This window comes from Thermoascus crustaceus (assembly GCF_041956765.1).
Source record: "Thermoascus crustaceus strain CBS 181.67 unplaced genomic scaffold VTN00scaffold_6, whole genome shotgun sequence".
NCBI classification, from domain to species: domain Eukaryota; kingdom Fungi; phylum Ascomycota; class Eurotiomycetes; order Eurotiales; family Thermoascaceae; genus Thermoascus; species Thermoascus crustaceus.
Window position 1 is genome coordinate 795,776 of NW_027192532.1, and position 23,235 is coordinate 819,010.

At 48.4% G+C, this 23,235-nt stretch overlaps 12 protein-coding genes across 12 annotated transcripts; 7 read left to right on the forward strand and 5 right to left on the reverse strand.

The window, feature by feature from the left end:
- Positions 1-211: 211 nt before the first annotated feature.
- On the forward strand, positions 212-2,992 carry VTN00DRAFT_8618 (uncharacterized protein; the record flags this gene model as incomplete). Its single annotated transcript, XM_069435487.1, has 14 exons — positions 212-399; positions 457-847; positions 912-1,346; positions 1,410-1,772; positions 1,830-1,865; positions 1,920-1,986; positions 2,052-2,070; positions 2,128-2,158; positions 2,213-2,230; positions 2,282-2,310; positions 2,366-2,409; positions 2,462-2,541; positions 2,595-2,700; positions 2,763-2,992. The coding sequence occupies 14 exons, from the start codon at positions 212-214 to the stop codon at positions 2,990-2,992; spliced, it is 2,037 nt and encodes a 678-aa protein (XP_069285428.1).
- Positions 2,993-4,621: 1,629 nt separating this feature from the next.
- Positions 4,622-5,260, forward strand: VTN00DRAFT_8619 (uncharacterized protein; the record flags this gene model as incomplete). The annotated part of the gene is made up of 2 exons (XM_069435488.1): positions 4,622-4,749; positions 4,852-5,260. The coding sequence occupies 2 exons, from the start codon at positions 4,622-4,624 to the stop codon at positions 5,258-5,260; spliced, it is 537 nt and encodes a 178-aa protein (XP_069285429.1).
- Positions 5,261-6,495: 1,235 nt separating this feature from the next.
- On the reverse strand, positions 6,496-8,356 carry VTN00DRAFT_8620 (uncharacterized protein; the record flags this gene model as incomplete). The annotated part of the gene is made up of 6 exons (XM_069435490.1): positions 6,496-7,004; positions 7,073-7,443; positions 7,506-7,633; positions 7,695-7,986; positions 8,052-8,096; positions 8,160-8,356. The coding sequence occupies 6 exons, from the start codon at positions 8,354-8,356 to the stop codon at positions 6,496-6,498; spliced, it is 1,542 nt and encodes a 513-aa protein (XP_069285430.1).
- Positions 8,357-9,070: 714 nt separating this feature from the next.
- On the reverse strand, positions 9,071-9,627 carry VTN00DRAFT_8621 (uncharacterized protein; the record flags this gene model as incomplete). Its single annotated transcript, XM_069435491.1, has 3 exons — positions 9,071-9,225; positions 9,335-9,385; positions 9,450-9,627. The coding sequence occupies 3 exons, from the start codon at positions 9,625-9,627 to the stop codon at positions 9,071-9,073; spliced, it is 384 nt and encodes a 127-aa protein (XP_069285431.1).
- A 419-nt stretch (positions 9,628-10,046) lies between these two features.
- On the forward strand, positions 10,047-12,056 carry VTN00DRAFT_8622 (uncharacterized protein; the record flags this gene model as incomplete). The annotated part of the gene is made up of 6 exons (XM_069435492.1): positions 10,047-10,194; positions 10,322-10,690; positions 10,728-10,972; positions 11,126-11,231; positions 11,282-11,339; positions 11,555-12,056. The coding sequence occupies 6 exons, from the start codon at positions 10,047-10,049 to the stop codon at positions 12,054-12,056; spliced, it is 1,428 nt and encodes a 475-aa protein (XP_069285432.1).
- An 880-nt stretch (positions 12,057-12,936) lies between these two features.
- On the forward strand, positions 12,937-13,781 carry VTN00DRAFT_8623 (uncharacterized protein; the record flags this gene model as incomplete). Its single annotated transcript, XM_069435493.1, has 4 exons — positions 12,937-13,166; positions 13,314-13,431; positions 13,509-13,598; positions 13,650-13,781. The coding sequence occupies 4 exons, from the start codon at positions 12,937-12,939 to the stop codon at positions 13,779-13,781; spliced, it is 570 nt and encodes a 189-aa protein (XP_069285433.1).
- Positions 13,782-14,274: 493 nt separating this feature from the next.
- On the reverse strand, positions 14,275-15,670 carry VTN00DRAFT_8624 (uncharacterized protein; the record flags this gene model as incomplete). Its single annotated transcript, XM_069435494.1, has 8 exons — positions 14,275-14,415; positions 14,479-14,623; positions 14,679-14,763; positions 14,818-15,195; positions 15,260-15,347; positions 15,403-15,513; positions 15,573-15,604; positions 15,658-15,670. The coding sequence occupies 8 exons, from the start codon at positions 15,668-15,670 to the stop codon at positions 14,275-14,277; spliced, it is 993 nt and encodes a 330-aa protein (XP_069285434.1).
- Positions 15,671-15,916: 246 nt separating this feature from the next.
- VTN00DRAFT_8625 (uncharacterized protein) lies at positions 15,917-16,384 on the forward strand (the record flags this gene model as incomplete). Its single annotated transcript, XM_069435495.1, has 1 exon — positions 15,917-16,384. The coding sequence occupies one exon, from the start codon at positions 15,917-15,919 to the stop codon at positions 16,382-16,384; it is 468 nt and encodes a 155-aa protein (XP_069285435.1).
- Positions 16,385-16,487: 103 nt separating this feature from the next.
- On the reverse strand, positions 16,488-17,315 carry VTN00DRAFT_8626 (uncharacterized protein; the record flags this gene model as incomplete). The annotated part of the gene is made up of 5 exons (XM_069435496.1): positions 16,488-16,665; positions 16,761-16,885; positions 16,947-16,970; positions 17,043-17,137; positions 17,264-17,315. The coding sequence occupies 5 exons, from the start codon at positions 17,313-17,315 to the stop codon at positions 16,488-16,490; spliced, it is 474 nt and encodes a 157-aa protein (XP_069285436.1).
- A 549-nt stretch (positions 17,316-17,864) lies between these two features.
- Positions 17,865-18,294, forward strand: VTN00DRAFT_8627 (uncharacterized protein; the record flags this gene model as incomplete). Its single annotated transcript, XM_069435497.1, has 2 exons — positions 17,865-17,919; positions 17,975-18,294. 2 exons carry the CDS (start codon positions 17,865-17,867, stop codon positions 18,292-18,294), a joined length of 375 nt encoding a protein of 124 aa, XP_069285437.1.
- Positions 18,295-18,891: 597 nt separating this feature from the next.
- Positions 18,892-20,075, reverse strand: VTN00DRAFT_8628 (uncharacterized protein; the record flags this gene model as incomplete). Its single annotated transcript, XM_069435498.1, has 3 exons — positions 18,892-19,551; positions 19,606-19,981; positions 20,056-20,075. 3 exons carry the CDS (start codon positions 20,073-20,075, stop codon positions 18,892-18,894), a joined length of 1,056 nt encoding a protein of 351 aa, XP_069285438.1.
- A 1,460-nt stretch (positions 20,076-21,535) lies between these two features.
- VTN00DRAFT_8629 (uncharacterized protein) lies at positions 21,536-22,621 on the forward strand (the record flags this gene model as incomplete). The annotated part of the gene is made up of 3 exons (XM_069435499.1): positions 21,536-21,653; positions 21,739-21,978; positions 22,041-22,621. The coding sequence occupies 3 exons, from the start codon at positions 21,536-21,538 to the stop codon at positions 22,619-22,621; spliced, it is 939 nt and encodes a 312-aa protein (XP_069285439.1).
- Positions 22,622-23,235: the final 614 nt, after the last annotated feature.

The following is a 23,235-nucleotide window of genomic DNA, read 5'->3' on the forward strand; positions in this document are numbered from 1 at the left end:
CCTACTCCTTCAGTTGTTCCAAGAATATTACTCTCTTTTTTGTCTCTGTCAATAACCGCTCTCCCGTCATTGAGTATACCTCAGCCAGGTTTTACTTTCCTCTCCGCTCTAGTGGTGGGATAGCGGCTGCTGGCCCTCAATCTCCTAGTCTGGGTGTCTTCCGTGCTATTCTTCCGATCTCAATAGAGAACTCAAGTGAATATCTTGCAGGATGACGACCAACGATTCTTCCCGCCTTACCAGCAGTCCTCATTCTTCGAACGGGGCTGCATCCCGCCATGGTTCTCCAGACACCAAACTTACTGCATTCTCCCCTGAGGATGTGCGATCCAAGGTTCACGCCGAGTCCGTTATTGGCACCACGGTGAATGACGATGAACTTCGCGGATTCTATCCTGCGTAATTATTAGAGATACCAGTCTGGCCGTTCATTTTAAACATGCTAACTGTATCCAGAACTGGGTCCGATCTTTTTCTCGCACCGCCTGGCCCCTCTGGCCGTGGTCAGCTCTCACCGACAGCGTCGAGCTTTACGCCTGTTGGCCTGAACGTGACTGTGACTGGTGGAGATGCTGCTTGCTCATCAGTTTCCACCGTCTCTGGAATGGGCTATCTGGCTGCTAATTCTGAGCCGGACACTCACACACTTGGTAATGGGTATGTCAAGCTCCCAGACCAAAATGTGTCGGACTTTGGCCCGATTGGAAAAACAAAATCCGTCAAGGAAGACTTGTCTTCATCGCCAATCATTACCAGCAAGTTTGACTATGAAAGACGCAGCCGCTCCTTCGTCATTGAAGATGTCCCAACCAGCTTGTCCTATTTGACGTTGGCGGGGTTTTTCAACGTAAGTATTTCTCGTGTGGTCTTTTGGTGAATAAATTACTATATCACACTGCTGATATCAAAAGCGTCGCGAATTTGGAACCCTCAAGGGACCTATACTTTCCGATCTTAGCTCTAAGGGTAAAATCTATGTCGCGTTCACTGACAGCCGTGAGGCAAAGAATGCGATGAAGAAGATCCAGCATCTTCGTCCTGAGTGGCGTGTCCTTCCCCTTACGGCCAAGGAATACGCACAGCATTCAGACACCTCAATACCTGGCCAGACCTCGGACTTCGAGGGTCAAATATTTGTTTCCGTCTATTATGATAGCCGCAATCAAAGGCTTGACGAGTATGCAGTTGCCCGTTCGCTCAAGGATCTAGCAGAAACTTTCGGCGATGTGAAGACTTTCACCACTTTACCTACAGGACAGGAGAACGTCAGTGATTTCCATATTGAGTTTTTCGATACGCGCGATGCAGAGAACGCTGTAACCACGCTCAACGGAACGTCTGTTGATGTAAGTTATTGGAAGACATCTTTTCTGACACACTCTGTCTGGTGGCTGATTTGAAGCCGTAAGAATTGTATCCTCGAGGTCAAACTCTACAGACCAGACGTGGAGAACGAATCTCATTTCCGCTGCGCAGGCTCTTCTCCACTGAAAGGGCCCTCTCCCCGTCATAAAACTCCACATGGTCGTCTGCATGCCTCTGCTTCGTTCGCTGGAATTCCTCACAGCCCTTATCTTGAATTGAGCCCTACTGGCCGCTCAACTGTTCCTCGTGGTGAACGCGTCGGTCTCATGGATTGGATGTCGAAGTCTGAAGAGAGACTCATTTTCCCACCTCGGCGGGAGTTCAATCGCTACTCTGATCCACGCTCGAGCAATCAAAACTTCGTTGATACCGAACGGATCCGCTGTGGTCTGGACGTCCGAACGACGGTATATTATTTGCATTATGATTGCGGAAAATACCAGCTACTGATGATTCACGTGCAGATCATGCTTCGTAACATTCCAAACAAGATCGATCAGGTAAACCCAATTTATACCACATAATGAAACTGACTAGATCCCTGATTTTGTTAGGCTATGCTCAAAGAAATTGTCGACGAGACAAGCCATGGAAAGTATGATTTCATGTATCTGCGCATTGGTACGATGGTCGAAGATAATAACCCTAGGTGGATATACTTTTTTGGCTGACCTGATACTATGCAGACTTTGCGAATAACTGCAAGTTGGTAGCCTTAACCATGTTTGCATCCCTTAATGCTAATAAGTACTGTCAAACTAGCGTGGGTTATGCTTTCATCAATTTTGAAGACGTGAGTCTCATAACCCATTAGTGCTTAAAGTCTTATGCTGATCTCTCCCGCAAGCCGATTGACATAATCGATGTAAGCTACAATGCTGTATTTTTCCGATCTGATAAACTAACCGACGTCTAGTTTGTCAACGCGCGAGCTGGTCGTACTTGGTACGAGGGATTCCTGGAATTCATGTTTCTGCTTACAACTGACAACCTTGTAAAGGAACTGCTTCAACAGCGACAAAGTAGCGGAGGTGTCGTATGCCAGTGAGTACTACATTGCGCACTACTTACGCTGTTTTCTAAACGTTGCGCGTAGCTATCCAAGGGAAGGATTGCCTGGTACAGAAATTCCGCAACAGCTCCGTGATGTTAGAACACCCTTCTTTCCGTCCAAAGGTAATTCTTGTCTTATTTTAGTTAGATGAGCACGGATTTCTAACACTCTATAGATCTTTCATACTGGTACCGGTCCGCTCGCCGGTACTGAGGATCGGTTCCCCGGACCAGATAATCCATCGAAGATGCGTCGCAGTGTTGAGAACGCCGAGCACGTCGGTACGTGGTCAATCTAATACAAATATTAGTGACTCTATTTACTAATGGGCTTTTTTGGCTAGGTCTATTTGCACCACGGGTTGGTCAGCAGTACCGTGACGAGCAACGTCGTCGCCGTTCTCAGTATGACCGTGGAACAACCGCTGCTGAGCGCGAAATTGTCTATGTTCGGACCTGCACTCCGAGACGTTCAGCTGCAATGAACGGCTTTAGAAGCGCTCCATGCACGCTTCCCTCCATGAAGTCATGGTATGATCCGCAGGTCTCTCCATGCGGTCCCAGATCTTCCTAAACCTCGAAGCCCAAATCCATGTATGACGGGAACCAACAAACTTGCAAACCTCGTATATTCGATGAAACCTAGCCGCCTAGCTGAACAATTTCTCGAACAGCCGATTCTCTGTTTGTCCCTGTTTGACGGTGTGATGTGTCTTCGTGCTCTGTTTTATATCGCAATCAGTACGTTGGGAGGCAGCCGACGGTTTGAGCCATGTTAGGAAGCTATTCTATGCCCTGGTCGGCTTGGCTATGGTGTCGGATTGAGTCTAATAGTTGGGTTCAACTCGGCTTGGAAGCGCTATTCCGAAGGATTCAGGCGTCTTCTCTCCAGCAGTGCTGTCTTGAGCATCCTTTTTTTCCGGCGATGGTTATTGTCTCATGCAGAGACAACAGTTGTAACCTAGTGTCCTGTTCAGCTACGACCGAGTCTTGTACTGTACGTTTGATTTTACTCCTAAGCGACCGGCTATGCCTTTGGTGACGGGCGGAACATAGATAGGTAGTAATGAGAATCAGCTTCTGAAATCCGCCTAGGCAGCAGGATAAAAAAATAGATCACAAAATTCTCTTAATACTTCGACTCGCTATCATTCTTTTGTTACAGTACATATACTGGTTGTTTTGCAGCATGTAGAGTAATACTGTGTACTGAGTAGTCATAGCAAGAGCGGGGTTCACACCATTCTCCCGGCAAAAGCTTAGAAAGTAGAGATTTGGCGTAACTAATTCAATAAAGCCTTTACTACTACATGGGGTTGTCACCTACTCCGTACCCTGCCCCTGGGAGAATAGTGTCTACGCCGTACAGTAGCCTGCCATATCTTTTCGGCACCCCCTCCCCTGCTACCTACTGTCCTGGCAGATTGCTATTCTATAACCGCATGACTTTGAAGCTATTGGACGGTACCCAGACACTATGATAGGTCGACCTAGACAAAGCCAGCCCAGATCAAAATATAAAAGTGGCAAGGTGAGTTGGCTTGGACAGGGGGAGGGGGTGCCGAACTGTACTCCACTGTAGGTACTCCACGTATGTACCTACCTAGTACCTAGGTAGCTTACAAGGCTGCTTAGGCCTAGGAAGCCAGTTTTAGGTGGCTGGGCGCCGTCCTGGCAGAAGGCAGACCGCCTAGGTCTCTGTGCACGCTGAATGGTCAAAATAGTGTACAATAAAAATGTATTGAGTGGATCCAGAATTTGATGTTATGGTGGCAGAATGTCCACCGCCCATGTAAGTCACATGTGGATTGGCTAATTGGTCACCGCCTACAGCTTCGCACGCTCTGAATGGCCAAAATAGTGTGAAATGGATCTTCTACGCCGACTAGGTCATAGAAGAGATCGGGTTATAGAGATAGCAAAGAGAGCACCGGACACCTTGTCTACGTAACCTCGCCGGAATTTCCAAACCTTCTTGCTTGAATACATATTTCCGTTATCCTCTTTTATTCAGTCATATTCCAAATTCTGGATACAGCAAAGAAAAAGGAAGTTACACGTTTCGAGAAAGGAGAGCATGGCGTCACCTGATTCTGCACGGATGGACGCCCATGAGATTCGCACAGTACATGACATGCTCCATCTAATTGTTCATCGCAACAAGAATCAACATGGGAAATCAAGATGGTGGAGATGGCTTACTATGCTGAAACGCTCAGCTTTGAATATTTTGGTGGCACTGGAGCATCAACAAGGGAATGGTAGAAATGAAAACTTCATCGAAAACTACGAGAGATACCTAGAGAGGCACCTTATTCCGAGGTGTTATTTGTATGTTCAATCATAAACCGTTTCTTTCGACCATCTTGCCCATATGAATTCGATACTGGGTTCGTGTTTCTTTACGCAGGCTGACCTATTATTTTCCCCTAGAGCGTTCTCGACCGTTGTGGCAGACGGCCAATTCTCTACTCTCGGTATCGTACTTCTGGCTGTCCTATCTCGCCTTGCAAAGTTAATTGGTGTTCGAACGAAGGATTCACAGTATTCGTTCAAGGGTGATGTTGTGACATTGCCTGACATCGCCACTGCAAACAGCGAGGATCTAGGGGAGGTTGTTCGTCGAAAAAGTGATCCCCTGGCATCTGTGGCCGAACCTAATCCACAAGAACCCCCTAATCCAGGCATCAGAATTGAGAAGATTTCGAAAAGGACGAAACACCAGTTCGAAGGCCCGGTCCCAGGTGTAACCGCACTGCCCGAAGACAACAAAGACACGAAACGCTCAAAGAAGAGACGGAAAGCTAATGCAATCGATGATCTCTTTAATACCGTACTTTGAAATCATGGGCATCGATGTTCCTCACCAGATATACCTGTCGAAATGCTGCAAGCTTGTCTAACAATTATTGAAAATGGACATGAATACAATAAGCTTGCTTCTATTCTGAGTGCAGAGTTCTAAGACGACCACAAAAGAACCTCTCCCAGAACATTTATTATCATGTGATGTGCTGCAGCCCACGCCATACTATAAAGAAATTTGGGTGAAAAGACAGTCCAGATGAAGAGATGTGTTCTTAAGGCTGTGCACGCCACCATCACAGACAACAAAGCCATTGTGACATAGAACGTCAGCAGGGCCAGGTGGTTCTGCTTGTCCGTCCGGTTCGACCTTGAACGAAGAGGATATGTCATGGAGACCCACCATATTGGACCGGCCCAGTTGCTCACAAATGTTAGAATCCCAACAAAAATAACATTATAACTGCCGACACCGTTGTAAGCACTGGAGAGGTCAATCGAGGAAATGGCGTTTGATCCACCAAAAGCAAAAAATGCCATGTACTGAGAGAGTAAGGATGTAACAGTGACTTCAATGCCAGTGAGACTCATTGAAGCAAAAATGAATTCCTGCACTCTGAAAATCAAAAAAAGCGGGACATTCGTTGATCTTGACTGAGTCATAAGAAACAAGGTCAATGCTTCATGAAAAACACTTTGTGATCCTGGTGGTGCAAATGTCAGTGTCTTGTTGGTTAGACTGGTTTTTTCATTACCTTTCTGGCTAAGGTTTCCTCTCCTTGTGAAGTTGATATAGGCTGAAGATAAAATAATGAAAGCAATTCCAACGAAAACGAGTCTTGCTTGTGTGAGTAATGAAAAATTGTAAAGGATATTTTTAATAGGCATTAAAGATTGACCAAGAAGTTCAGGGGAGTCTGTTGCTGTAAAGGCCAGCTTGAAGGTGAATGCCACACCTGTAACAATGACAGATATACAGCTCCAAATTATTACCCGTCCAGAGGTAGAAAAGCAGCTGATAATTCGTCGACATGTATCGAAATATGCCAGGAAAACTAAGACCCACAGCAGGTCTTGATGATGAAGCAGAAAGCCCCGTGCAATATCAGGTTCAGCTGCAAATTTCTGACCGGTCTGGTTCCAGCGTCTCATGATTCGATGAAGTATTGCAAGCATAGCTGCGCTCATCTTGGCATATGGAACTCTGGCTGACTTGTAATTTGCCCTGTATTCAAATGGTTAGAGCTGCAGTAGAAGTCAAGGCTGCTTCGCTTACAATTTCACATGGAGATAAAATGTCCACCCAGTCAGAATCCAGTACCAGAATTGCTGCTCCTCCTCAACATAGCTACTTGCAAACATCATGCCACTATAGCTCATCACACTGATGACTAGGAAAACACCAGGATATCCTGATTTCAAAATTGGGCGATAAACCGCTGAAAGGGAGAGCAAAACAGCGATGCTAGCAATAAACGAACCCAAGTAAAGCCTAGTAATGTCGTAATTGCTAGCAGTGTTGCTCATAACTTTCTGCGCTGATTGCGAGAATCGCAGGAGAGCGGGCTCGATCTCCGGTTGGGTGTTATTGGCATTGTTAGACCCCTGGAGGAGAGTCGAGACACCGTACCAAGCACACTCGAGATCCTCAATATGGGACATTGGAGAGTCGCATCGATGAGGTGGTGGTCTGGTGTCAAATGTACGCCCTGGGAATGTCGCCTTGACAAGTTTAAGTATCTGCATACAGTTCTCCAAGAGAATATGTGCCCTCTCGGAGCCTGAAACGATCATATTCAGCTTAAGAGTTCCTTGTCATTTGTTCCCATTTAGAGCTGAGATCCCTTACCATGGCCCCACATCGTGAGAAATTCCGGAATGAATACACCCAAATTATTTAGAGGAATCGGTACTCCCAGAAGTCCCGCCACGGTCGGTGTGATATCTGATTGTTCAACCGTTCGATAGTATTTGAATTCATCTGAGGGTTCCGTGGGACAATCGTAGTGAACATGCTTTCCCTGGAACTTTGGTGATATAAATAAAAGGGCAGGTGAAGTCTCTCCCGCTGAAGAACCGCCATGATTTCCAGCGTCATTCATACCGTGATCACCGCATAGGACAAAAAGCGTCGATTGAAGATGCTCTTGGCTTTCCATGGCTGTGTATATATGTTCCACAATGGTATCCATTTCGCGTTGCTTTGGCATCATATGCGGGCTTCAATACAGTTCAGCCGAGGTTAAATGCAAAAGGCCTATTTGGACTAGTTCGCGTCATACCTCGTGGGGCCAGCTTTATGGCCAATATGGTCAAGACCGAGATAATGCATGATCATAGCTGTCCAATCGTCCTTTAAGAGTTCTTCGGGAATATGGCGTGTCACATTATTGTCTACTTCCACAAAATCCTGGAATAATAAGACTTAGCATGATAACTACAGGCTTGCTATTGGGCTTAAATACACTAACCGACACGAAGAAGCTCGTAGTTCCATCCGCTCTGTCAAACATCCCAGGAAACAGCTTTAGCCAAGTGTCATCCCCATACATGATAAGTCGTCCTGCTTCTTTAGCCTTGAGCTGGGCCAACCACGTATCTTGGTGGGCAAGGGTCGAGGTGGTATCCGACTCGGCGATATTCAGAATTGCATCTAAGAAGGATGGGACTGAACCCGTGGTTATCGCTTTTACACGAGGCATAGTGACTGTTGGAGAACTAGCATGAGCGGTAAAAGGCAGCGCGGCGCCTGATCGAATCAGCCTGTTGCAGTTAGCTCACGCTTGGGATCATGAGGTATCTGATCATATCGTGGACTTGTAACTGACCTTTGGGTGAATAAGAAGCCTGACGTATTTGAATAGACGAAATCACTGAAGAGTCTATAGTTAATATGAGAACAATTCCAGCAACTGATGGTAGTGAGAGCTCAGCACCTTCGTAATGCATCGACCACCATGAATATAATCTTGTCAAAGACTGCTGGTGGTCTAGCGCTGTCGTTGGACTCATTGAAAGTTGCCAGCCCAGGAAGAAAGGGTTTGTAAGGGAAAAATCCAGAAGAGAATATGACTAGGGCGACCGGTATCAGGAGATTGGCGATCAAAATCGCGAGCTTTGGTGAGGCGGCCATTGTGTCCTTGATTGATCTGTCGAGACAGTTCTGTTCAATGACATCAGCAGAGGGTATAATGGATCTGCAGCACCTGAAGAGGAATAATGATAAATTAGCCTATGGTGACCGGCCATGTCGCGGATGAGTACATTACTACTAGAGATGGACTATCTGTCAACAGCAAGTAACGACGATAGGATGAGCTCCACATCCTGCACTTTGCCGCCAGCACTCAACGACTCGGCAGACCGGGCAGAAGGCCTGGTACAGATCGACACACCGCCTTCTACTTAAAGTAACCGTATATGAACCTCTCTTAGGTGTAGAGGAAATTAAGTAACATGCAGGTGATATCCTGAATGTGTCGAGGTCCCACTCCACCTACTGCGCGGAAATATTACAGCTGTCACTTAATTAAGCTTGATCCAAGACGGAATCCTTCTTTACCTTGGCCTGTATTCGAGCACACCGTTGCTACGAGAATGCTGAGGAGTCTTCTCTCATTACTGTGCCTCAATAATCCAGAGATCGACTAGTTTTGACATTGCACTGCACTAATTTCAGCAATTAGTGAACCAGAGGAAACCACAGGCCTTCTTGAATATATCCAAGCGCACGAGCTATTGAGAACAGAGAGGGCACCAATTGGTCCCGATACGGTATCAACACCCCTCCTTTTTATGTATCTATGATACTATGATAGGTAGAGATATAGTGATACTGCGGTCTGCTCTATCTCTTCTTTGACATCCTTCTCAGTTTCTGTGGGTGCTGTGCAAAAACTATAGAGGAGCGGCTCTTCTTTGTGCTCCGCTTTCGAATCCGGTTCCGTTGGCTAGAACTACCTCCGGCAGTCACTTTGGTGGCTCCTTCATCGATGTCCATATCTGTTAAAAAGTTAGCAATGCTGTTTTAGAAGCGAATTTCTTAAGAAAAAGAGATGACCAAATCAGCAAATACAGATACTTCCTCATGGTGAGAAAGGTGAAGCCTTACCTCCGTCCTGCCGTGCAGCTTCAGTCTGCATTCTGATCTCACCTTGGTCACCTGAGCAAAAGTGAGATACTTGCTCAGCAATTTAAGCAGCGTAGAGACTTATGTTACAACGTACCAGCGCCATTTGACTCCATATTGGCTGTCTCTGAATTTTTGGGCCGTGGCTGAGAAGCCAGCTCCTGTAGCTTTACAGAGAGCCTTTCGGTCCGCGCATCCACAGCAGGCCCAAAGACGGTTGCGCGAAGCTTGGCCTTGTTGCGTTTTCGCACGCTCGAACGAAGGCCTTTAGCCATTGTGTGTATTTGAAAAGAAGAGGCTTATAAGTGCTGCAGCTGTGAAGAGATAGAGACAAGGCTGCTAATTGGATGGGATGCGATGCGATCCAGCAATTGATACTTTTTTTTGTCCGTTTAGAGTGAGCTGTGGCAATACATGGAGTGCGCCTGTTAGATCCTGGCCTGGGCGAATTGTCTTATGTCATCATATCGGCGACAGCCTAACCAACCCATCACAACTCTCATCAGAAGAAGCACAACGCAGCGGTCTAACTCGCTCTTCACTGTCGGCTCCAGTACCGTTTCCCGGGGAAGAGGTCTGAGATGTTTCTGAACAGGCTTATTTCACGCGAAGCTGCTATCTCAAGCTATCTATCTTGACAAGAGTCGGCGGTTCTCAAGATCTCTTCTACCTGTTCTCTCCCGACATTTTGAAAATGGCATCTGCGGGACAGGCTTCCGATTCCCATAGCGTGATTGCCCTGGTAAAGACGCTTACAAATGCCCAGCTAAAAGATATCCTGAGAAGCGAAAGCCTTGCCGTCTCTGGAGTCAAGGTTTCGTTGCAGCTCCGCATTATTGACTGTTCGTCATATCAACCTAGCTTCCCCTCGTCCTTGCCTTATATTTGATATACTGGCGTTCCTTCTTCTACCTTGCTAGCTTTTGCAGAGATAGCAGAGGTTTGCTGACTTTTCGCCATGCGGAACAGATATTGAAAGACTTATTAAAGGCGGACATATCGAGCGCTACAATCGGCTTAAGAAGTTCATCTATGCCACAGCTCAGCGGTCGATACCTACAACACCAACACAATCACCTTCTGGGCACCAGTATCATCCTCAATCTGCTCCGCAGCCTATCTCGACCCAAAGTAAACCGTCCTCTCTGGATGCCACAATGCCGTCCCAGCCATTTTCGACTGGTATGCATCCGGGCCAGCCCTGTCAATCCTTCGCATCGGATGGAATGGCTCAGTATACTCCAGGTCGTCTCACTTTCAAAGACAGTCCGTTTTACACGATTCTTGAGCCGCTTACGCCGACGGTGGAATGTAAAGGTGTGATCTATTTCCTCGAGGGTATGTTGCGCTTAGGAGAATGCTAAGACGTGAAAAGTACGCGAACACACAAGAGATAGTGTGGAGCTCAAAGTTGTTCTTACGCCAACTGTTGCGGCAAGGCTTCAAAGTGACCCGAATATCCGGGTAATGGTTTACTGCGCCGCCGACACTGGCCTCAACCAATATACCAAGTCGGATATTGCCTTCCCTCATCAGGTCGAAATCAAAGCGAATCTTGATGAAGTTAAGGCGAATCTGAGGGGCCTGAAGAACAAGCCAGGTTCAACCAGGCCAGCAGACGTGACTAATTATATTCGTAAGAAACCAGGGTATCCAAACCATATCGTTATGACATATGCTCTTACGCAGAAGGCAAGCATGAACTAATAGCTTAGATGGGCACCCAAGTAAATATGTGTTGAAGTATTTCCGGCGTTACTAATGTTGTCGCAGAAATTTTTTGTCCTCGTCAACCTTGTTCAGCGACATCCAGTCGAGGAGCTTGTGGCCGAATTGAAAGCGAGAAAAACAATATCTAAGGAGCAGGTGTTGCGAGAAAGTACGCTCAAAGTTAGGCTCGTTTTATGATGCAGTTTCTGACTTTACTAGTGAGAAGTAGGGCTGAAGACGCGGACATTATCGCCACTTCGAGTGTCATGTCATTGAAGTGCCCTTTATCCACAATGCGGATTGAGGTACCATGCCGATCCGTCGTATGCTCACATAACCAATGCTTTGATGCGTCATCCTTTCTTCAGCTGCAAGAGCAGTTGCCGACTTGGACGTGTCCTGTGTGTAGCAAGGCCACAAGCTTTGAATCCTTGCAGATTGATCAGTGAGTCCTCTCCTTTCGTGGCAATGCATTCTTATCTGACTAGCTAGATATGTGGATGATATACTTCGGTCCACGCCTTCGGAGGTGGAACAGGTTATTATAGAGCCTAATGGCAAATGGTCCAGCCCCAAGGACGAAGAATCAGCAAGGATGGGCGGCGCCCCTACAAGTCCAGATGAAGATGACGACCTGATAGAGATCAAAGAGCCCGGTATACCATCTCTGAAGCAAGAGCCTCTTCCTGCACATATCGCCCTGCAACGGACACCCGTTCAGTCATGCGAGCCTTCGACAACATCCTCTACTGGACGTCAGTCGACCAACAAACGTCCTGCAGCTCAGGTTATTGATCTGACCGGCAGTGATGATGAAGATACCCCATCTAGGCCGGCGAAACGACCTGCTTTTAATCCCCCAGCTCAGCCTTGTTCTGAACAGGGGCTTTCGAACTCGTTTAATGTCAACTCTCTAAATTGCACCGGTTTAAATCCGTCCAGTCAGAATAGTTCTGAATCCCCCAGCCAAGCTACTTTTTATTATGATACATGATCTAATCTTGTGAAAGTTTGAATGGAGTCTGGTGTACTTGGGCTGTGGCGTTATATGGGATCGTACTGGAGAAAACGGTCTGCAAATTCTTAATTTCGTTGCGTATGGACGGTGGAAAACGACGGGACAAATGGAGCTCAATTTACCTCGCTACGGTGTCGACATGAATTGTAATTATTGTCCTGCCTGCATGTCATTAGTGAAGGCGAAGCCATGTTATTAGCGTGGTCTTACAGATACACCTAAGCCATGAGGCCATGAGCAAGTGACTATCAGTGCACATTCATAATAATTAGGTAGCTGTACACGTATAGATTTCATAATTTACAGTATAACTGTATGCCGTTGTGCCTGCTTTGGCTCTAGTCTCTAGGTGAAGAATAACTAGATGCTTTTGTCTATCCAGCACCCTGTATACTACTATCATATCTTTCGTCACCCCTCCCCTGCTGCCTAGTGACTTTGCGGGTTGCGATTTTATACCCATGTGATTTAGAAGCCATTGGAGGGTACCCAGGTACTAAGATAGGTCATAGACCCTAGGTAAAAAAAAAAAGAAAAGGCGACAAGGCGGGTTACTTTGACGGGGAGAAAGTGCCGAACGATATGATATAGTAGTGTACTGCCACAGGCTGGGCGGAATATTCTCCGTGCCGGGAGGTAAGGCTCCTGACCCTTTGGACAACGAACGGAACTCAACTAGTTGGCGCGCATCGATGGGCCAACAAAGCAGCTTTTTAATTGTGATACCTTACCACATATCCCAAGAATAATAATCAAAAGGGGGTTAAATTTCCGCACTTCAAATTACAGCGCAGCACCGTGGCAGTTCTGTTATACCTCTCTGAGTTGCGTCCTTCTTGCGGCATCTCTCTTCCTCATGTCCTTCGACACGCCCGTGCCACCGTACAGCGCCTCAGATCCTCATGCTCGATTTCTCAGTGCATCATGCCTAGATTTCCTTCTTATAGAGCTTGTGCCTATGGCCGAGCGGATGGCACAGGAACTCTCGGCCCCCGACGAAAGGCTGGATGAGGAGGAGCAAAGGGAGGCGACCTTCTACCGCCTGGAGTCGCTAGGTTATAGAGTAGGGCAGGGGCTTGCAGAGAGGTGAGCGCGTACAGGATCCGGGAACTTTTCACGTATTTGGGGGGTTCTCTTTTCCCAAGTGAGAGTGGACCTGGAGTGCAGGCCCCGAGCCGACCGACCGCGCAATTGCTCGGTTATGGGTATAGCCGCTGACTTGAGATACAACAGATTCTCTCGAGATCGTCCTCGGTTCACGGATAATCTCGATGTGATCAAATTTCTTTGCAAAGACCTATGGACGATTCTCTTCAGAAAGCAAGTTGACAACCTAAAAACGAACCACAGGGTGAGGACAAGCACTGGAACAATGCAATAGATATGCAGCTTGCATGGATTGAGAGCTAATATCTATTGAATTCATAGGGCGTCTATGTCTTGACCGATAATTCCTTTCGACCGTTCGCGAGGATGAGTATGTCGGTGCGCAGCGACGCTATAGCAAAGGCACAAGCTGTAAGACAATGCATCTACACTTGGCTTGTTGATCGATCTGACAAAGAGTAGTATCTGTGGTTCCCATGTGGCGTGATACGTGGAGGACTGGCAAGGATGGGTATCAATGCTACAGTACAAGCTGAGACGTCTGACCTCCCCGGGGCCACGTTCCAGATAAAAACAATACAGCCGAAGCCTTGAGCGGATGAAGGAGAAGAGGGCTTTTAAAAGCTCTACTTCCTCTGCACATGATGCAGCTCTCGAACCCTACGAAGATATCTCGGACGTATGGATGACCACAGTACGAAGCTGATGCCTTCAGTTTGTTCCGTGTCTATGGTGATGTTTTACAAACTGGCGAGGGCGGCTACAGTTTAGGCACTGTTCAGACATCCGAAGAAGCAGGTATGAAGAGACAATCTTTGTTTTCCTTTCTGGGTGCGTGTATCTCTACGTTGCATTCAGAAGGTCGACCGACCAAACTCACCGCCATGTTTGCTCATCGTCTAAGTGTTCTCACACATCAAAGCCTATCTTCCCAGGGTACCAATAATCAGCAGGGGTCTTCCAGATCTGTGGATCAAGCTTCACTCCAGATGTTGTCCGACAAAAGCAGGTCATGGTGCAAAGAAAAAATAAAAAAGTTACCGAAAACGTGAAAGACCCTGGAGATGATAGCAAGTGGGAATGGTCTTTACTTTGGTGGGGGGTTCTTGACAAAGTCAATGCCCTTGTCAATGTTGGTCTTCAGGCCCTTGGTGCACACTTCAAGCAGTTTCTTTTCCTGCTCAGTGACTTCTCCAAGGACGTTGATAGCTTTCTCCGCGCCAGCGGGCTGTACATAACGTTAGCTTTTCCATATCAAAGACGAAAAAGTTCCTAAAATATTTCTACTTACACCGAGCTCTACCGGAACGGAGAAGAAGTCAACACCAGTTTCCTTGGCGATGGCATCGCCGCCTTCAATGCCGGGCAAATAGACGAAGGTAGGCTCAACGATGCCCTTTTCGCCTTTCACGGCCTTGAGAACGCTTTCCGCGAATCTACTTACAGTCAGCTCTCCATGACTTCTTTTTTGATATAAAGAGATATGCAGACCTGAAGCCAGCGAACGCCATAGACAGGGTTGCGGAACCAGCGCCGTCCTTAGCTTTGACAACCTCGTCACCGCCGAACTGAACGCCTGTTGATTATCAGCGAGAGGCCTGTCTCTTGTCCTTTCTGCAGACCAACTTACGGTTCACGAGGGCATCGTATTTGTCTGCGGGGATTTGAAGTGCTGGCTTGGCTTGGCTAAAGAGAGGCACAATCGTCTCTCCAGAGTGACCGCCAACAACTGGAATAGTAGCCTGGGATGGGTCTTTCTGGCCGCTGAACTCCTGAACAAAGGTCTCGGCGCGGACGACATCCAGTGTAGTGACACCGAAAAGACGCTTAGGATCGAACACGCCAGCGGCTTTGAGGACCTCTGCAGCAATCGGGACCGTAGAGTTGACCGGGTTTGAGATAATCAATGTGAACGCCTTGGGGCAGTAGTCTGCAATGCCCTTGACCAGGGTCTGCACAATTCCGGCATTGACCTTGAAAAGGTCGTCACGAGTCATTCCCGGCTTGCCTATTCAACAGAGTTGTCAGAATCGATGGGCAGACTCGTAAGTAACAGGAGGGGGGCTACTGACGAGGGATTCCCGCAGGAATGATGACAAGGTCAGCGCCAGTCAGAGCGTGCTTCAGCCCGTCATCCTTTGGCAAGTAGCCCGAAACTTTCTGTCTAGGTGTAAGAACGAATGTTTCGACGGAAAGGTACAAGTACGAGACATACAGCAATCGAGGAGATGTGAGAAAGATCGGCAGCCACGCCAGGGGTATTGACGACATCGTAGAGAGCGAGCTCATCAACCAGGGGGCTGGCTTTGAAGAGAAGCGAAAGGGGCTAGATGGGAGAACATGGTTAGATATCACTAGGGAAAGGAAAGGGAACAGAAGATATACCTGGCCAATGCCGCCAGAAGCTCCGAGGACAGCTATCACAAGATCAGCGAGAACCATACGGAACGCTCGAGTTGGATCAACATACCTGCTTTCACCATGATGGAGGATGTGACTGTTGTCTCCGGGTTAGTTTTCAGTTTGTCCACCTGAAGCTATTGGATAGGTTGGGCTCGACGATGAAGAGGGGAGCAGGACGGGAAGCTCTCAGGAGAGGGAGAGAGGGAGGAAGGGAAGGGGGGAGAGGGGACCTTGGACGCACGTTTCGACAAGAGGTAGGACAAGGATAGCAAGCGCTCGTGTCAGTGGACAAAAGACGGCGGGAGAGAAGGGAAGGTGAAGCTGCTATGAGACGGGGCAAAGGGAAGAGCAGCCGGACTGTGGGGTTGAGGGGTACGAGGGGTCGAGCGTCGACGGCCGCGGAACGGCGGGCGAATGCGCCTCCTACTCTGGCATCTCAATCCTTCGCCATGGGTCTCCTTTGCGTCATCAACCCTGGCAATTCTCGTCTCTTCACAGGCCATCCGATATCATTCCCACTCGCCATGCCGACTCTACCCTTTGACCCGTCACGTCGTCGGGAAAAGGCGGGTGCGGTGCTGTTCTACGGCAAATATACGGAAGCCTGTCTGGCCTGGTTCGGCCCGGCTGACGGGGCCTTTCCACGGCTCCGAAACATGTCGCACAGGAAACGGGGGAAGCTGCTCATCTCAAATGGTATTCTTTTTTTGCCGTCGAAGGAATTCAGAAGTTTCTCCTACGGACAACTATGGCGCTTGGGCAAAATAGTGCCCGATAGAACGCTGCGGCAATAGAAAGACGGCTGTCTTTCTCCTGCGGTTTTTTTTAATACACAGAACCTTGCCAACATGGCGCTCTTTTCATTGTATCCCCTTTTCAACAATCTCCCAGGTACCTCTACGCAGACGCCTTCTCAGCAGCCTTCTTTGCCTTCGCTCCCCTAAGCTTCGCCGGGGGAGCGTCCTTCTTTGGCCGCTGCGACTGACGGATGGCACTGACACGAGCGACAGCCTCCGCGCGAAGGTCAGCACGGTATCCGTTCTTGGCGGCGAGGCTGGCGACACCCTTGTAGATCCTGCGCAGTTTTCCTACAGTCAGCATGCTCCGCTGCGATCACGTCCCCTTGAAAACTGCATTCTCCCATTTTTACCGGAGTATTTCGATACTCACTTGCGGTTGGAGGTCTTGGGGCTCCAGGTGACGGTGTTCGTGTTCTGGGCAGGGTGCTGGGGGTTGCCGGTCTTCTTGGAGATCAGGACGACACCGCCATTCTCAGTGGGCTGCACCCCGATGGCCTGAAGCACGGTGAGAATTGGTCCGAGATTTTCCAGTCCTTGCAGAGACTCAAGAAGATACCTTGTTGTTGACAAAGCCTTCGTACTAAAGCGAGCACAAGGAATCCGCTGTTAACATCCAGGCTGAGCTCAGAACTATGGGCAAATCTCCCCGTACCTTGCGCGAGTGCTTGTTGACCAGGTTGAGCGGATCACGGGAGAACTGAACACCGCCAGCAGTCTTGCGCTTCACCAAGAAGGCATTCTGTGGGCCTGAGCATGAAAACCCGAATTATTAGCTTGTCTGTAAAAGTTCGACAGAGTGGTAAGAGGTGAATCAGGTCGGCAGATGGATAGCTGTGCGCGTGGGTCATTAGAGTCCTTATAGAGTAGACGTACGGGTGATCTCCCAGATAAGGTCGCTGGAGACGTTGGGTCTTTCGGCAGCCATGGTGAGAAGGTTCTTGTCACGAGGGAAGGATGATGAGCGCAGCAGAGTCGTGTCTGGTGGTGAACTGGATAGTAATTGTGTGTGCCAGCGCCAAGAACGGCAGCCGGGGCCTCTGCGAGCCCTGCCCTGGCTCGCTAAGCGGACTGCTTCGAGACTAGGCCAGTCTCCAGCTCGCTGGTGCCTTGTTTTCTAGGCTGCCACAAGGTCTTCCCCGGACTTCCGCTTCTGCACCCAGCCATCACTGTCCCTCTTAGCCTCCCGACGCTGTATGAACTGCGACATCCAGATACTCGCCTAGGTGCCTACCTAGCAGTCACCTACGTGCCTCCCCCGCTGCCTCCACCTCTCATGCTTTTGGTGCCGCGTCGTGGCAGTCCTCTGCCCGACCAGCATTCCTCTTCTACCCTAGATGGGTAGAGCGTCCATTGCATCCCCCCACTGCCCGTGCATACATCCCCATACTATCTGATATTATCTCAAGTCACCCTTGCCGTGGACTTATGAGTACACCTTTTTTGTCCGCTACCAGACTACGTCCAGCCACCCACCATGAGCTACTACCTCCTCTATTCTCTTACCCTCTTCGTCCTGGTCTGCGGTACCGGTAAGTCCTTCTTTCGTTTGGGAGGTCGAGTCTGGCCTGCGCTGACAGCTTGAAGCACTCTACTTCACTCGGTCCCGATGGATCCCGCTCATCCCAGTCCCTGATTATCTCTATCAGCGTCTTCCGTCAAGCTTCACGGGCGACATCGAAGCTGGATTCACGTCTTCGGATTTTGACCTCTCCGCTAACGTCGCAGAAGGCGACTCGAGGGCGGGTTTGGATCAGAGAGGAAAGAGTGAGATCCAGAAGATCATGAAGAGCCGGGGCGTAGGTTTCGACGAAGCCCGCCGGTTGTATACAGAGCAGCGGTTCGCCAAGAACAATATCGGTCCAGATGGTCGACCCAGAGATCCTAAGTTCGTCTCGTTTTCATGATTTAGCTAGGTAGCTTGTTCCAGTGATCTGCTTCTTTCGCTGTTGCTTGCTATATGGCGCGAGTATCGATTCGAAGTGGGCAACCAATCTTCGACGGCACGGTCTTCAGCGCCCATCTGGGCTTGGACAGGATGACATGGCTAGTGTCAAGGTCTATGCGCACAATGCTCGAAGCTATTGACCTTTTATGGAATTACGTGAGCAACAACTAATTACTGCAGGACGCTTTTTTTTTGCCTTTTTCTGATTATCACGTTTGGTCCTTTGGCAATGGGCTTGTCATACCTGAGCATTTTCGCGTTTTCCGATTAATCTACTATACATCCATGGAACGCCATTCGCTTTATCTTCACGCATACGCCTCTTTTCTTAGTCGTACACGCCCCTTCTTTTGCAATCCTTGCCTTTCGTGCTTGTTGTCGCACTCTTTCTTGGACAAACTGACTATTTTGTCTTGCCTCTCGAAGTCTTCATGTGCTTGACGTGATTTTCACATACCTTGAAGACCGTTGTCGCGAAGGGTCATTGTTGGACATAGGCAACGAGTGCGCATAAGAGAAATCCAAGTATACATTCTTCACCGGGAAATTAACATCTTCAGCGACCCCTGCCATAACCTGTCTGTTGGAAGCCTGGTGGCAGTGGTGGAGGGGGACCTGATGCCCCTCCAGGAGGCCCGAAGTTAGGAGGACCAAACCTCGGCGGCGGAGCCCCTTGAGGTGGGTAGGCGGGTTGCTGGCCGGCATTGTTAAAACCCGGAGGCATGAAGCCTTGCGGACCTCCATAGCCAGCCTGAGAAGGAGGTGGTCGTGCAGGCAGACCAGGAGGAGGGGCAGCGAGGGATTGCGGAGGAACCGGTCGGTGTTGCTGCGCAGGTGGCACATTTTGGTAACCGCTACTGGGGACAGCAGCCCTTCCGGCACCGAAATCTGGCGGTCCGCCGCTAAAAGGACGAGAGCCGTCACCGTTCACGACCCCTGATGGCATCATGGGCGTTCCTCCACCCACAAGTTGCGGGGGGAGTGGCTGCGTCTGTGGATGTACATTGTGTTTACGAGCCTGCGCAGCCAGCATCCGCTCCGCCTGATCTCCATGCCTTTCACCCTTACCATCTTTCTTGTACGCGTATTGCACTGAGACTTCCTTGTTCATGAGATATTGTCCGTTCATATTGGCTATCGCAGCATCTGAAGACTCGAAGTCGGCAAATGACACAAACCCATAGCCTTTTGATAGGTTCGCTTCATCCCGTGCAATCTGCGCTTCAGTTAGTGACACACGTAGATCCGTAGCAACTTTGATTGGACGCACCTTGGGAACGGAGATCAGAGTTCCAAAACGGCTAAAGGTGTCATAAAGCACCTGTTCTGTAACCATAGGGTCGAGGTTTCCGACAAAGAGCTCCGCACCGACCTCGACTGTCTTTTGTTTGTCCGCAGAGGCCTTATTTACGCGTATCGGCTTGCCATACAAGCGAACTTGGTTCATTATCCGCGCAGCATATTCAGCGTCTTCCTCGCTGATAAACTCCACAAACCCATAGCCCTGATGTGTCTGGGTGACCCGATCTTTGGGCAGATGAACGTTAACGATGCGCCCGGCCTGCAACATCAGCTCCCATACCAGGCTATCTGTAACTCGTTCATCGAGATTTCCAATGTAAACAGTGGCCTCTTTATCTTGCTCCCTAAGAAAAAGGGAGGCAGTCAGCACCAGTCTTGGCTTCATTGTCGTGTTGTGTCGCTGCAGGACTGAACGTACCAATGTCTTGCGCCCGACATGGCGCCGAGAAATAAAAATGGAAAAGGTGTATGGTATTAGGAGGATTTAGCAGGAGCTCACACACAAAAGCAAGAAGAATGATAAACGATAGGGTTGGACCAAGAGCCGCGGTGATATAGGCGTGTGCGAAGGTACTGAGGTTGTGATGTCCTGGGAGCTCGGGAAGCCGTTGGTTCGCCCGCCTGGAGCTTGCCCCCAGGGCCCTTGCGGCTCCGAAAAAAGATTTCGGCTCTGAGCTTTGGAACACCATCCCAGCGCCCTCCACTCTACAAACTCACTCATCGAACCTTCAACGCTCACACAGCACTTGTCCGTCCACAGTGTTTGGGGTATTACTGTCTCTGATATTTCTACAATCCGCTATCCAATTATAAATTCTAGGATTTCCTCGCCACTACAGTTAAATCGCACTCAGGATGGTCCAGTTTTCGGAGGAAACCAAGGTTGGCAATTGGATCTTTACGTCTTTCCTCGTAAACTGCTGACGCCGGTCGTGCTCTCTAGGAACGTATCTCAAAGATCATCGACATCTCAAGAGTCGCCATTCACTAGTGAGCTTTCTCTCAGTTTGACTCTGAGTCGAGGGTGTGACTGACGGTTTCCGATCAATAGTGGATATCTGCCCTTGATCATCTATCTCGGTATGCTGTTCCTTGGAGTTACACCTTTCCTTGGATTTTATTAACATATCAACAGGGTACACTTACAGTGAACCTCGACCAACGCTGTTCAAGTACATTAGACTCCCCCGCATCAGAAGATCACAGCTGCTAATGCCGTTACTAGGTTGTTCTCGCCGCTTGCATAAGAATTTGTATGGAGGCTGAACGAAGGCATCGATATCCCCTGTATGGACATGATAAGCCATCCATAAGACCCAATGTCAGGTGGCGTAGGGATTCAGAAAATGTTGGCATGTGTTTTACGTATTTTTGTATTCGGAGGCATAACGAATGCATGTACATTAAGTCTAGCTCTATGACATGAATTACAAGTTAACTTAGGACCTTAATTCACGTCTGATCATCCTTTCCAGGACAATTCGTCGAGATGTATGCAATATTAGGTCACAAGCACAAGTGGGATCATAGGAGTCCGATTCACTCTGGCAGCAATGAGCGCAGGGAGTTTTTCTGATTAGTTATGGTTAAGCTGTATATGGTTCTAGAAGTCCATTACAAACAAATAACCATCTGACTTTGATACCTGCGAGGGATCCAATGGAATACAGAGTAATACTATAAAACAACGACGTGATGTATGGATGCCCGCCTAGCTTAGCCAATTACCAATAAGGTTAAACCAACGGTTGACCTCGGACGTTTTTCCGTCTCAAACCGCTGAAAATCTCAACGACCCATGCCTTAACTTTTTACAAGCGTTCAATTTTTCTTTTTATTTCACCAAATTCGAAATTTCACGACCCTTGTCCTCAGCCATTGTGGGAGTGTCGAGGTCCATGACTGACAAAAATGCTTTTGCGTCATCCTGGGTTGAGAGCATAGCGGGGTTTACGGCAGGGGTTGTCTCTACTGTTTGCCTCCATCCATTGGACCTGATCAAGACTCGACTTCAAGGTAGGAGATAGATATACATTCTCTACAGAGGAATCCTATCACAGAAACAAATCGGTTAATGTGCCTTATTTCTTTTTTGCTCCAGTGGATCGACTATCTTCACGAATTGGCGGTTCCGTCCGAGTGGTCCGAGAGATATACCAAAATGAAGGCGGTATCACTGCATTCTACCGGGGATTGACCCCCAACATTCTGGGGAATTCGACTAGTTGGGGGCTGTATTTTCTGTGCTACAGCAATATCAAGGATATAATGCATAAATTCGGCAACCCCGGAAGAGATAATCTTACTTCTTCAGACTATTTCATTGCGTCAGGAACGGCTGGTATGCCAGATGAGTGTCAGATTCAGGGGTTTTGGAGCAATTTCTCATTTACATAACTACAGGTATGCTTACGGCTGTTTTCACAAACCCTATATGGGTAATAAAGACGCGTATGTTGTCTACCGGATCGCGGACGCCCGGAGCATACGCTTCTTTCACGTCTGGAGCTCTACAGATCTTTCGGTCTGAAGGCGTCGCTGGCTTTTACCGCGGCCTCTTGCCCGCGCTGTTTGGGGTCAGCCATGGAGCGCTCCAGTTTATGGCTTATGAGCAATTAAAGTTGTACCGTTCCAAAAAGACTTTCTCGACCGTCTCTTCGACAGCTGCCGATGCAGAGAAGATGAGCAGAACATTGAGCAATATCGACTTCCTCGTTATATCCAGTCTGTCGAAGATATTTGCCGGTTGTATCACCTACCCGTACCAACTTCTAAGGGCTCGATTACAGACTTACGATGCTGCCGTTCTTTATCGAGGAGCCACAGATGCTATTCGACAGATCTGGCGCAAAGAAGGTCTCAGTGGCTTCTACAAGGGTCTCGGACCAAATCTACTCAGGGTACTTCCAAGCACGTGGGTGACGTTCCTTGTGTATGAAAATACAAAAATCTATCTGCCAAAGCTAGCCGCGAATCTTGGTTAAGAGCAACTCACTTCAAGCAGCTGATACCGATAGCGTCAAGCACTTCTCGGTCTGACAAAGAATCCAGGCTGTAAGGATCCCTGGAAGCCATCAGGGATCAGAGAATCCACAGACCGGTGCCTGTCTAGCTTGGGCTTATATGAAATCTGCCTCCCGAGCGTTTCAACTGAGATTTTCTTTGACCATGCCAACGAATGCACAGGAGAACGCTAGTGAGGAAAGCAGTGACTGTAATTCGATACAGCAGCCATAGAACGTGCTCCTTCCCTGTTACTATATCCGAGCAGAACCTCCATTCAATTATACTGACCTGTGCTTTGAACTCGAGCACTTTGCCGAAGTGTCGACTTGTATGATAATTTCCAGACTTCCTATGAATGCCACCTATATCTTGAGAGCACCAGTAATCTTTCTCAGCATTCATCGCATCTCTAAGCACTAAAGACATGATGAAGTTTGCTCGACTTGCAAATTCCTCATTGTTTTGGGGAGTTATAATGGAAAGTAATGATATACCTTATGTTACTTGTGAAAAACTGTCTGTCCGGAAGACAAGAAGTAATTGTGGGCAGACAGTCATGAAAACTCATTATCTTGATGCGTGGCTCTGTCAT